At 22.7% G+C, this 13975-nt stretch overlaps 1 protein-coding gene across 3 annotated transcripts; it reads right to left on the bottom strand.

Annotated features, from left to right (window-relative positions):
• Positions 1-903: 903 nt before the first annotated feature.
• LOC126900397 (ATP-binding cassette sub-family D member 3) lies at positions 904-12462 on the bottom strand. 3 transcript variants are annotated; one of them, XM_050676077.1, is made up of 12 exons: positions 12177-12462; positions 11937-12098; positions 11824-11863; positions 6088-6354; positions 5205-5302; positions 4960-5140; positions 4666-4878; positions 4312-4381; positions 4140-4234; positions 3552-4060; positions 2738-3053; positions 904-1153 (listed from the first exon to the last, which is right to left on the bottom strand). In XM_050676077.1, the coding sequence occupies exons 2-12, from the start codon at positions 12062-12064 to the stop codon at positions 1076-1078; spliced, it is 1995 nt and encodes a 664-aa protein (XP_050532034.1). In that variant the 5' UTR covers positions 12065-12098; positions 12177-12462; the 3' UTR covers positions 904-1075. The 3 variants fall into 3 exon arrangements, with proteins under 3 accessions (XP_050532034.1, XP_050532035.1, XP_050532036.1); XM_050676078.1 differs by having other exon boundaries at positions 11937-12142; positions 12210-12462; XM_050676079.1 differs by having other exon boundaries at positions 12210-12462.
• Positions 12463-13975: the final 1513 nt, after the last annotated feature.

Raw genomic sequence — 13975 nt, 5'->3', positions numbered from 1 at the left:
TATCCAAACAGAGTTTGGAATCGCATCAGTTTAGAGTAAATACTTTAGTTATGATATTATGAGTTATATGACGCCTAAAAACCAAAGACTTAAAGTGTCAATTTATCTAAATTTCTTTTATTGTTGTGGTAATAATACTAAAGTTATATTAAAACGATTATATTATTTTTGAGACTAAACTGTGTACAAAGATACACAGTGATAGATACAACTGTGTACACTTGAGATATAAATTGTGTACATTTATATTATTAGTATTATATAATTGGATATAATCTTAAAAAATAGTTTTTTTTTTTTTTATAAAAAAAGGCTTGTTAATTTTCAAGTTTTTACCATTGATAGGTAAGCTAAAATACAAAAATAATTTTTGAAAAGAAATTTTTTGTGTAACTTACTAGTTAAAAAATTGCATTGACTTATTGTAAAGTAAGGTAAATATTGAAATTATAACCTAAAACATATGATATATTTGAAATAAAATCATATACTTATAAATTATTTGATTTTAACTTCAAAAAATAAAAAAATTAACTGTTGTTTAATATAATACAATAGTTCAATATTTTACAAATAAGATTGATGTATTTTGGATTTATTATGAGGATTCAATTCAATAAATGTCATTGAATTAATCTTTATCATATTTAAAAATTCAATAAATTAATGTAACACCTTAAGAGACAGTTTGAAGAATTTTTTTTGGTAAGGAAAATTGCTAAAAACTATCCAGTAGTCCAGGAGTCTATTTTGCTTCCAATATGATACATATGAACAATTTTTATTATACATAAATAAATTTACATTTAAAAAATATTGTCACATATGATCATACAATTTCTCTGAAAAAAAATTATAATTATAATAATTTTATTTATAATTTTTTTTAATAAACACTTTGAGTTACATTAACTGGTAAAATGTATTTAAAATTGATACATAACAATAATGAGAAATAAATAATTTGATATTGATAAAATTATAAAAACTCATAAGAACAATAAAAAAAACACCAAAATCCAATTTGATACACAAGTACCAGGCAAGAATTAATAAATATACAATTTAAAGTAGTCTATGAACCAAATTCTTCAGTTTCTGAATCAATTTTACTGAATTGGAACATTCCTCGACCATCCATTTGCAAGTAATACTGAAAAAAAGGAATATTAAGTGTTAATTATTATTCATTTAATAATATTATAATATAGAATAATTATTATTAAATAGCAATGTCATATCATATACAACTTAATTTTAGTTTTTAATTTATTTATTATACTTACAAGGATTGGTTAATGAAAGTTAAATATAAAAAATAATGGTCTTACATAATATGATATTTGTTTTATAACTTAAAACACTATTTTTGTGTTTTTTAATAATGTATATATTTTAATATTTAACATTTAATAACTTTAATAATTTAAATTTAAGTTAAAAATTATTTTAAGATAAAATTTGTCATTTTATTGTTGAAAAATAAATACATGAATAAATAATAANGAAAACTATCACTTAACCTGCTCATTAGGGGGGATTTAAAGTAGAAACTTTTTTTACAAAAATTAACTTTTTCAACTTAATTTTTGAAAATGTTCCGGAAATACTGCGTCCTTTAAACATATATCAAATTAAAGCTTATTTTATGTACTATAAAATGAAAAAAAAAAATTTGTCCCGACACTTTTTCTTCTACATTTAAACGGCTGCCGTAGTTAAAAAAACACTATTTTTGTGTTACAATTTTCAATTTTCGATTTTAAATTTTCAACTTAAAAATGCTATAACTTTTTGAAAAATGTATATATCAGCACAAATATTCATTTTCAAAATACATTATAAGTACATCTTTCATTTGACATACTTTTTATTAAAATTGGACAATTTCCTCTTATATAGGGTGCGTTCAAAACTTGAAATATTAAAAAAAACATAGATCTTTTTCAACTGAACTTTTGAAAATGTTCCGGAAATACTGCGTCCTTTAAAAATGTATCAAATCAAAGGTTATGTTATATACTATCAAATAAAAAAAAAAATTTGTCCCGACATCTTATCTTCTATGTGCAAATGGCTGTCGAAAATTTAAAAAAAATGTAATGTTTGCGATAAAAATTACCTTTTATCGGGATGTTTTTTGTACTTAAAACTGCCATAACTTTTTCAAAAATGAACAAATAAAAAAAATATTTTTTTGTATTGAAACCTTAGATATTCCCCTTTCACTTGATATAATTTTTTTTGAAAATCTAACACTTATTCTGCTAACTGGGGCGATTTAAAACAGTAACTTTTTTACAAAAAATAACTTTTTCAACTTAAATTTTGAAAATGTTCCGGAAATACTGCGTCCTTTAAACATATATCAAATCAAAGGTTATGTTATATACTATAAAATGAAAAAAAAAATTTGTCCCGACGACCTATGTGCAAATGGCTACCATATTCAAAAATATGCTATTTTAACAAAAATTTTTTTTTAATTAAACACTATCTACAGATTTGCATCGAAGCGTTTTTTATGATAGTGATTTTAATCACTGTCAGATATCATCTATACTAGACCCAACTATGCCACGACCCCACTCTGCCGCCACCTCACTGTACTGGGTTTTTATTTATTCAATAGATTTGTATTTAACTATTGGTAATTTTAAGTGATAAATAATATAGGTTAACATTTTTCATTAGAACATTAATACATTTCTAAATGCTATCTAAGATTAGTTCTTACATCATGATGTTTCCATAATGATTTTCGATGGCTAACGGTAAAAAGTGTTATACCACTTTCACGACAATATTGATACATTGATCCCTCTACATCTACACTGACAGCACTGGTGCATTCATCTAATATTGCAAATTGAGGTCGATGGTAAAAAAGTCTAGCCATAGCAATCCGCTGTTTTTCTCCACCAGATAATACATCTATCCAATCAGCTACTGTATCCCACCCTTCATCTCTCTGTAATAAGTAAGAGAGCTGTACTCTTTCTAAGTGCATTGCAATATCTGCATCTGATTTACCACGTCTTTGCATTTCTTCTCTAAAAAATATGTAAATAAGTAAATAATTATTACACTATATCAAATGTAATGTTCCTAATAAAATTTTTTAATAATGTTATTACAATATTATTTTTTAAAATTGCTATGATGTCCATATATAGTTCAAGAGTTATAATTACCATTTATCAAAAATTAAATAATCAGTTAATTTTGGATGTTCTTATTGTCTATTCTATTAAAAAATTTTACAGAAAAAGCAAAAACTGAGATAATTGCTCATATTAAGTGTAATAAGATTTTTATTTTAAAAATATTTTTAAAACTCTAAACTGTGTATTGCACAGTAACACAGTTATACTGGATGTTATATTCTAATCATAGTGCATAATATAATATAGTACTTATAGAGTTAACTTGTTTTTTAATTTCTTTTATTATGACTTTGATATTTAAAATCTTTAGCTAAAATCTACAATCTAAGAGCAGTAATGCTTGAAATACAATAATTAAAAATAGAATTGAAAGTATAAGCATACTTTGTATGTGGATAGATAATTTGATCTCTGAGTGTACCCAAGGTCATATATGGTTTCTGAGGAATATAAAAGAGTTTTCCTTTTGGTGGTTTTGTCAAAATACCTCCAAACATGGGCCACAGCTCACCGAGAACTCTGAATAAAGATGATTTTCCACAACCATTTGGTCCACATACTAATACATTCATACCCGATTTAACTTCAAATGATAATTCATCAATGAGAATATCTCCATTTGGGGTTACCAGTGGTACTTTTTCAAATTTAATTATATTATCCTTTGTAACAATTTTGCCAGAGTTTGGTACAAGGCTTCTTTTATTTGACATATCATTATTTGTTAACATCGTTCGAACATATTTACCATTGTTTAAATCATCAAGTACTGTCATTATTTCAGTTACTCTTGCTGTGAAACCAGCTAAACGTGTCATATCACGTCCGGCTAAAACTAGACGACCAATAGCTTCAGCTAATTTAACTAACATTCTACCCATAGTATAATAATTCTAAAAATATTTGAAATTTAATAATAATAATAACAAAATTAATTATTACAACTAATAATTATTTAAAATAAAATATTACTCTGAATCTTTCATCTTTTGAAAGTAAGGCCATAGAAGATTTACTATCAATGAAAGGTATACTAACAGCATAAAATCCAACCACGCTAGCAATATCTTAAAATAAATTTAGTAAAATCTGTATAAAATATAAAATAGAAATAAAAAAGTTAATTTAAAGTAAATATTCTTACATTTTCCTATAATATTGTCAATCACACCCATACCAACTTTAAATTCTAAAAATTTTCTCAAATGATTTGTCTAAAAAAAACAAACATTAGTTTATCATTGTTAATAAATGTAATTATTAAATAATTTATTTAATATTCTAATGTAATCAAAACTATCAATAGTTGAGTTTACATTTCAAAAGCTAATAATATATCAATAAAAATAAAGATAAGTAATAATAATTTTTAAAGATTAAATGATAGTATGAAAATGAATCCATCATGAAAATAATAATAATAATAAATATGATACATCAACATTTATTATCTGATGATATTATCTAGCTTATATGATTTTCTAAATACTTTACGCACTAATCTATTAAAAGCAGTTAATATAGTTAATTTTTCTCTATTATTGCCATTGTAAAAGGCTATTTCTTCTGAGTTAGTAATTAATCTTGAGTTAATATAGCGATACTCTCCTTCTAATTTTTGTTCTATAACAGTCATCCGACCTGTTGGCCTTCTAAGATATGTTAAAAGAGTTCCCGCAAAAACTAGATAACTTAGCATGACAGTTGGTGTCTGTAAAAAAAAAAAAAACAGTATTAATGTAGGAAGTATTTACATAAATTCTTAGAAAAAAAAGAAAATTAATTTTGTTACTTGAAAGCCTAATGTTGTTGTTAATTTATAGACATAAATTACTATGTCCAAAAATGGTTTGCAAATATTAGAATAAAGGTCAGTGAACATATCACAAAATTTATCAACATCAGCTGTTAAAAGTTGATCAGGATTAGATATTCGGGTGTCCAAATTGTTCATTTTATAATAAGTATAACCTCTACATAAAATTTGAAATTTTATTTAAAAAATTTATATTTTACATAAAAAATATTGAAAAATACCTTAAATAATCTTCAAATAAATGATTTGTTAGTCGTGTTCTAAGTCGCAATTTTAATTCTCCTATACTCCACTTCAAAACATTATTTACAATGGAAATCTAAATAATATTTAAATAAAATTGTCAAAATAATTAAAATATATATAATTCTTTTAAAACTATTAATTTGAATATATTTATTAGATCATACAAAAAAATTATAATCAATAACTTTATTTACACTAATCCATGAACAAGAATAATGTTTGTTTTAGGTAGTAAAGATATTCAAATGTTTTAAAAGAAAATAAAAATGAATTTTAAGTTAGAAGTAATAAAACCAAAAAAATTATTCAAATTTTAGTTCTATTACAATATTCCACTGGATATATTTATTACAAATTTTAATTAATAATTATCTATGTTGTATTTGGTGATGTAAAATTGTCGTAATAATCTTTTTGAAAACATTCATTTTAATTTATTTTAAATCATTGTAATTTATCAATAATAAAGATATTTTATGTTCATAATATTAAATATTCAAACAACAGTAGAATCAGATTATTGTAGAAAATTATCACCGAGAATTTCCTGTATGTGTTTTAATTAAGTATGTAATACTATCATAATAGGAACTCTTATATTTTTATACATTTTGCAAACAAAACAACACAAATTAACTTTAAAATACTAAATATAAATGTTTACATTAGTTTGTACATTCTCTTTAATCAAGATTTGTATTAAAGGATTATTACTTTTATTGTAATTAAACTACGTTTAGAGTTCTTAATAAATAGTTCAAAATAACTTAAATTAATAAAATGAAAACAATATCTTATGCTTATAAATGTTGAGTTCATTAATTTATTATATAAAATATAACATGCATATATACTTACTATTGGCATCCCAGCAAAGAAGTATATTAAACGTTTAATAAATAATTGTTGATCCATATTTACAATGGCTGTTTCAACCATTGTACCATTTTGTATCATCCATATATCACTATATGATCTAGCAACTAATGATGCAGCAACAAGAATCAGAAATCCAAATTCTGTAGACATTACTCCAGGAAAGACAATTTTTAAAATTCGCCATAGTTGTTTTAAAAAACGAGCATCAACATGTGCTTTATTTGCATTTTTTGTTGCAGCAGATTTCTACATTAATAAAAATAATATTTAAAATTGTTAACTAAAAACTTGTTATAATTAAAAATAACAATAAATCATAATTAAATATTTTTTATTTTCGAAAAAATAACCAAGTACTGATAATAGATGGTTCACGTGCACTTAATATTTTGTAGAGAAAATAAATATTGAAAATAAATCTAATCCAGATGACTTTTTCATTTTTAAGCATATATAAAAAAATAAAGAGTTCTAAAGAGAAATATATTTATTTAACTCAAAAAATTAAGTTATTGTAATACAGAAAGATAGTTAATATAAAACAGATACTTTTAAATATTTTCAAATAAAAACAGCAAGATTTATTTTATAATTACTTAGAATTATAGTATTATACCTAAAAATAATTAGTTCTTCAATCATATTTAAAATTAATAATAAAGCAATAACTTTTAATAAACATATTGAAAATGTGGCGATTAGGCCATATTTTATGTGTTTAAGTAAATAAAGGTTTTTTGAGATGACGAAAATAAATATCTCATTAAAATTAAATTTAAATAGAATTAAGATCATGATTAAATGCTAATTAAAAATGAAACTTATGAAAAGAAAAATATGATAATTAAGAAATTAAATTTGTAATTATTTCTATATACCATTCCATTATCATTCTATAGAATGTTAAAATAGATTACAATTATAATAATAGTAAAAGCCTTAATGTTATTTTTTTGTAACGAAAATTACACAAAATGTGAACACTGAACTCTATGACATAGAGTATGATTGACATGAAAATAAATAGAATCATTAATTATTTATAGGTGATTTATTTATCATGAACCACTTAATCGAAAAATAAAAAAACATTAAAATTCTTTTTATTTTCTTTTAGATACATGTTTTCTCGATGTATCAATCATTAAACATGTTTATGTTCTTCCCTTATAACTTATAAGGATTTCAGGTTTAATTTTTTCAAATAGCAACACACATAATTAATTAGTTTATTTAAGTGATAATGATTAAACTAAGAAAATTATTAGTCGACGATAACTATTGGACCACTATTGTATTTTATAGAGATGACTGGAGGCGAGATGTGGACGTTATTATTTTTATCACTATTTTCTAGGCTACACTCTTCCTCTTGATTAGGTATAAAAATTTCAATAACTTTGGTAAAAGTTGTTATGGACCAGTCATTATTTTATTTATTTGATCGTTATCTAATAAATAAGCTAATTAATGTGTGTTGCATTTTTAATATCCTTTATACCTTATAATGCATAAGTGATAAACTTCATGATTGATAAATTGAGAAAAATATTTGAATAATAGAAACCAAAAAAAATGTTCAACATATTTTTTTATTTTTCGATTAATTAAATAAGTTATGATAAATGAATAATTCTGTATTATACTTAAAATAATCAGATCAAATCACTAAGTCTATAACGATTAAAAAAAAGATTTTTCAACAAAATAATAAAATTTAATTTCATGAATGATTATTTTTGAGAAAAAAATTCTAAAATTCTAACCTATTCTTATATTAAATTTGCAGAACATCGTGGGACATACACGTGCGTGCATCAAGAAGGAAAAAAGTATTTTTATCACCAAAAACTTATTTTTGCAATTACAATTTCTTAAAGGATCCCAAAAATAAAAACTATTTACCGTGTTTTTTTTTTAAATTTATTTTACAAAAATGAAACATTCTTTTTTTAAATTTTCCTCTTTTCTTGCATTTTAAATAAGGTGAACATTTTTTTGTAACAAAAATATTCGTATGCTTATTTTACTAAAAAATTCATAGTCTATAGTGATATATTGTTATAATTTTGTTTAGTATAATGCTTCATGCTATCTATTACGAAACACTTTTAGGGTGCTAAATTATTTTTCTATTGCCCTAAAAATGTTTTTATATAATAATGAAAATAAAATTGAGTGTTTATTTTTAGATAGAAATTTTTTTTAAAACTTCAAATGATATCCCACGTGGCTAGAGATTTACAATAGTGATGAATTGACATGATACTATATTAATTTTTAAATTAATTAACAGGTTGTCATGACATATAAAGTTTAACGATAGCGGTAGTGCTAGACGCAAAAATAATTTAAATTGACACTTGATCGGACGTATTATAGATATTACCATATAACTCTATAGCAAATATGAAACTCCAAATGATTTGATACATCAATTTTTTAAATTAAGATATTAACTGTAATCATGAGCATATAAAAAGGGGGTATTACTTCTCCTAAATTTCAATTTTATTTTCGTATAAAAAATTTAAGTATTTTGATTTACTTTGCATTTACTGTCCCTCGTAAATGGGATCCGCGCTTAATTAAACTCTGGAATATTTTTTACGCGTAGAGCAATAAGAATATTAATAAACGTTTAATTATATTAAAAAAAATATATTTTATTTTTGCGACAGACATAGAATACTACATCATAGTATTAATTATACTAAAATATTAAAAAAATTAATCTAATCAAAAATTCAAAATCCAGCTAATAACCATTTAATTAATAAATAAATTATAAATTTATACATAGATCTAATTGACAACTCATATAACTTATGATCTACATAACATTTTATACTTGTTTCTTTTTTTTAATCAATTTTTACAATATAGAGCTATATTTAAAATATGTTTTATGCTATTTTTCACAATTACAAAAAATATTTTAAAAATTAATTTTTTTTAATATTTGAGGATAGCTATTTTATAGATAAGTTTTAAAGAAAAATGTTGATACCAAAAACTCTTATTTTAATTCAGTAGTTACGTGTATACAGCATTTTGAAGTTTGTTAAATTTTGATTTTTTTTACAATTTTCCTATGGTATCAAATGTTAGTTCATATCTAGGACTTTCGGTACTTCTAAATTACACATGCTATAGAATCTATAGTAAGTATTAAAAATCCTATAAATAATTACTTAAAATTGATGTATATTCTCAATTATAAATTCAGGAGTGTTTTTGAAAAAGTCATTCTCAGGACATGAAACTAATCTCTTTCATGGAGAATACATTGTTCACGAAAAACGCGCTCAAAAAAATTTTCTTTTCATCCTACTCTAAATATGTTAATGATATACAAATATTTAAAAATAAAATTCTTGTAATTTCTCTGATCCCCACTTTTATAATTTTAAAAAAAAAGATAACCCTTCATATATTGGCATAAGTCGCTCAAATTTTTGGTAATCTAAATTTGAAATTCCTCTTTTAAAAAAAACATTTATATACATATGAGATTAATGAATTAAAAAAATTAATTGGAAGTTTAAATCATTTATCCCTACGACTATGTTTTTAAATGTATCGTGTTTTGTAATGTATTTATCATCATTGGTTTAATGAAAAATAATACTGATATTTAAAAAAAAAAAATATTAAAAAGCAAATTTTCATAATATTTAATTATTATTTTTATACTAATTAAATCGTAGTAAAAAATATCTCAAAATGTTACAAGAGATCACAGAAAAAAATCAATTAAAATAAATTTGAAAAGATAAGTTTGATTTAAAATCATTTTTAAATTTTGATTTATTTTATAGATAAAAAAAATAATATGCAAATTGATTACATTTTTTGGGGGTTTTAGAAATGTATGATCTAAAATTTAAATAGTATGTAATTTTAATATTAGTATTTTTTATGGATTTACTAATATCTTTGAAAAGCCTATTTGGCAAAAGTTCCTAATTTTCAAGAAAAATGTATATTAACATTAAAAAAGTTATATATTGTTACTCATTGAAATGGAAAAAAATAAAATAAAATAAATTAAAATATAAATGTGATTTGAAATAAATTTAGAAAAAATGATAAAAAATGTACAGCTTTAAATGTAGTTATTAAAATATTAAAAGATATTATGAAAATGCTCAGCTTTTTTTAATAACAGTAAATTTTTTTCTTTAAATATTCATATATTTTATTTAAATTGTACTATATAAAATTTTTGTTATATTTAATATTAATAAAATATGGTTTATTTGGCAGTAAACTAGTTTATACACAATTTTAAGAATGAATTTAACAAATGATATAATTATTTACTAATAACAAAAAAAGAAATCAGTGAATCGTTTAATTATACTTCATGTAACTTGTAAAAAGTAATAATGATAATAAAAACAAATTAATTATAAATAAATAAGAAATTTAGTAGCAATATTATTCATAGCCTTATATTTTCAGCATACACATTGATTATATCAACTATAAACATAATATTGACATTGTATACATTTAACCTTTAAAGAATGAACTAAACACACCTAGAACAAATTATTAATGCACTAGACTCGAAGAATACATTGACATTTGACATATTAAAAATGCCAAATGAAATTAAAAGAAAATATTATAATTAAAAAAAACATTGAGTATTATAGAAATATTTCATATATATTATTTATATTTGCCTCCAAAGAATATTCATAACCTACGATTTAAATTATACACATATGGAATGATGAAAATTTAATTTTGAAACATAATGAAAATGCATCAAATACATTATATGTTTTATACTATTTTACACGTTATAGTGTCTTTATATTTAATTATATAATTTTTTTTAAATCAGAACCTAAATATTCATCACAAAAATCTACAAAAAAAATAGAATAAATTAAAAAACTAAGCCAATTACATATATTTATAAGAATGAAATTAAATGAACATTAACATTTATGTACAGTCAATTCTACTTTTTTAAATATAAATGCAAAACCAAAGAATTAATAAAAAAATAAACAATGTAACTAATTTTAATGTTTTAAAAGGCTAAGTCAACTTTTTTGATCCTTCACTCTAAAAATATAACTTTTTTATCTATGTGTTATCTTATATTTTGATATTAAAATCATTCATCCACATGGAATATTAAATTTTTCTAGATGAGATATCATGATAAACCAATTATTACTATAAATTACTCATTTAAGCATTAAAAAATATCAATTTTTAAAATAAACATTGTAATTAATACTGCAAAGCACATAAACCTTGATTTTTTATCAAAATAAGACTTGTATTAATAAGTATTTGATACTTTATTATATTAAATTAGTTATGTAGGTATCTTATTTTAGTTCAAAAGGTATTTCCCTCTAAATTAATAATGTTTGTAGTGACTTATAGTTTTTATTTCAATATATGTTATTAATAAGTCATTAAATTTAGTTTTATAAATTCTAGTAAAGTGATAATGTATATTATTATTTTTAATTATATATTTAAAAAAAAAAATTAATATTTTCAATTATCTTAGTGTAACATAACATAACTTCATTTTATTAATTTTTAAGTAATATATCAAACAAAAATATTATTTTTATTAATGTGATCACATAATAAATTATATTAAATATTTACAATTTGCATGAACGAAAATATTTTTAATTATTAAGACTTTAAAAATATTAAAAATGTATATCTTACGTCAACTATGAGGTATTTGATGTCGCTTTGAGGTAACAACCTGTTCAAATAAATATTATAAGTAATATATAATATTCAACAATATTTAAAAATACTTAATGAAATGCACATACTTTTTGGAATTTTTTTTTTTTTCATTAGCACATTTTTTTAAAAGGTACAAGATTATAGGTACTCCTGCCACAGCACCTCCAATCAGAGCGTTTTTTTTGGATATATGTTTACTCAGTGATGGAGCCATAACAATTTTTATTAAATTGTTATGGCTACAGATACTAATAATATAATAATTTTTATATTAAATGACAATTAAAGATTTCTATAAGTAAAAACAAAAAAATGAATATACGCACAAAAAAATTAGTAACTAAGCATCCCGAACTTACATGAATTCAGCTAATGCTTAAAAACAATTATCACTAAACTTGTTTATTCACTTTATTTCTTTAAAATACGAGTAAAAAGAAACTAGGTAACAAGAATACACGTTGAGTGAGTTTCCACCACTCATTTACTAAATAATTTGTTCATACTACATTCGCCTTCCTATCGTACACTTATAAAATAATTTTACCTATGGATATGTGCATGTATATGAGCAATGAATTCATTAAAAATACTAGTTACTGCCTTGTAGTTTTATCTAAAACACAATTAAGAAGTAGTTAACATTTTATCATTACAAAACTGTTGCGTTTGATAAGATAGCACTTAATATCATGGAATAAAAAACAAAATTATTAAAATATGTTGTGTATTCGCACCTCTAGAACAAGATTGTCACAATTCAAAATTTATAGTCTTAATAAAAACAAGCGCATGAAGTTTATAACTAGGATATTTTACAGATTTTTTTAGCTATGAGTTTGAAATTAAAAACTTAAAGACTCACAAACATACTGTATAGTATGACATCTTCTAATATTATGAAATATATTTCTTGCATTTACTGTAAAAGTTTAATTGAATATATTCACTTAAACCCTAAAAGTTAGACTTATGGCCTTTTATAATTTTACAAGTAAGTAAAACTGTATTATTTTGAGATGTGGCTGTATTGCATACATAAATTATTTTTAAGATAGTCATACAATAAAATATGACATTATTGAATATAAGCTATGAACATTTGTTATCCCGTAAGTCAAATTATGACAGTGTTGAATTTTAATTAATAAAGCAGTCTTGAATATCGACTTCAGTAATTAAATGAATAAATTAAATGTTTTACTGTCATAAAGTTTATATGGCTCAGTTGCTTTGAACAGTAGCTAAAAATTTAATAATTCTATAATGACAAATCTTTTTAGTGGTAAAATGAAAAATGATATTAAGGCGTCTAGGTACCGATCGTTTTTTAATCAAAAACAACCTGTTTTTCTTCCATCAGTACGATGAAACTACGACGCGATGAGAATTCTGAAAACATATCTGAATTCAGCATCATGTCACTTAGGTATCGGTCAGGCCATATTTTTGAAATTTTCATGTTTTTAACCCTTTAGTTTACATTTCGAATAATTTTAAAATTTTCAAAATAAATTTTTAAGTTGAAGGAATCACATTTTCAAAATAGCGGCCTGACTGATACCTAAGTGACATGATACTGAATTCAAATTTGTTTTCAGAATTCTTATCGTATCAGTAATTTCGTCGTACTGATGGAATAAAAACGGGTTGCTTTGTACGCTCAACTAATGGTTTTCAGACAGTAGCTGTTAAGCCGGGTGACCATTACTCGTGTATTTGACGAACATTCGTTATTTGTCTTTAATTGTCAAGCAGTGGGAATGGTGTACTTGCACGTGTGTTCGGCGTTCGTTCATCGGCATTCGTTATTCGTCATCTACCCGATGGTTGGCGGTATTTGTGACAGGAATCAAAGGGGTTATAAATATTTGTCCAAATACGCGAAAAGTGGGAACGACGGTATACTCCTCGGCTACGCTTTTTATTTTGACGAATATTCGATCAAAATCAATACTTAATTTATTTATATCAATTGTTTTAGTTAATTTAATGATTTGTTTTAATTAGTTAATTAAATAAATTTTCAATTTTATTATATTATTATACAGAGTGATTTTTTTACCGCTAGTCAATCAAGTGCCTTTAAAATAATAAGTATTTTATAAATATATTTTTTTTAATT

This window comes from Daktulosphaira vitifoliae, unplaced genomic scaffold (genome assembly GCF_025091365.1).
Source record: "Daktulosphaira vitifoliae isolate Bord-2020 unplaced genomic scaffold, ASM2509136v1 Scaffold_3, whole genome shotgun sequence".
Lineage (NCBI taxonomy): Eukaryota > Metazoa > Arthropoda > Insecta > Hemiptera > Phylloxeridae > Daktulosphaira > Daktulosphaira vitifoliae.
Note: the sequence above shows the minus strand (reverse complement) of the source record. Positions and strands in the feature narration are given on the sequence as shown.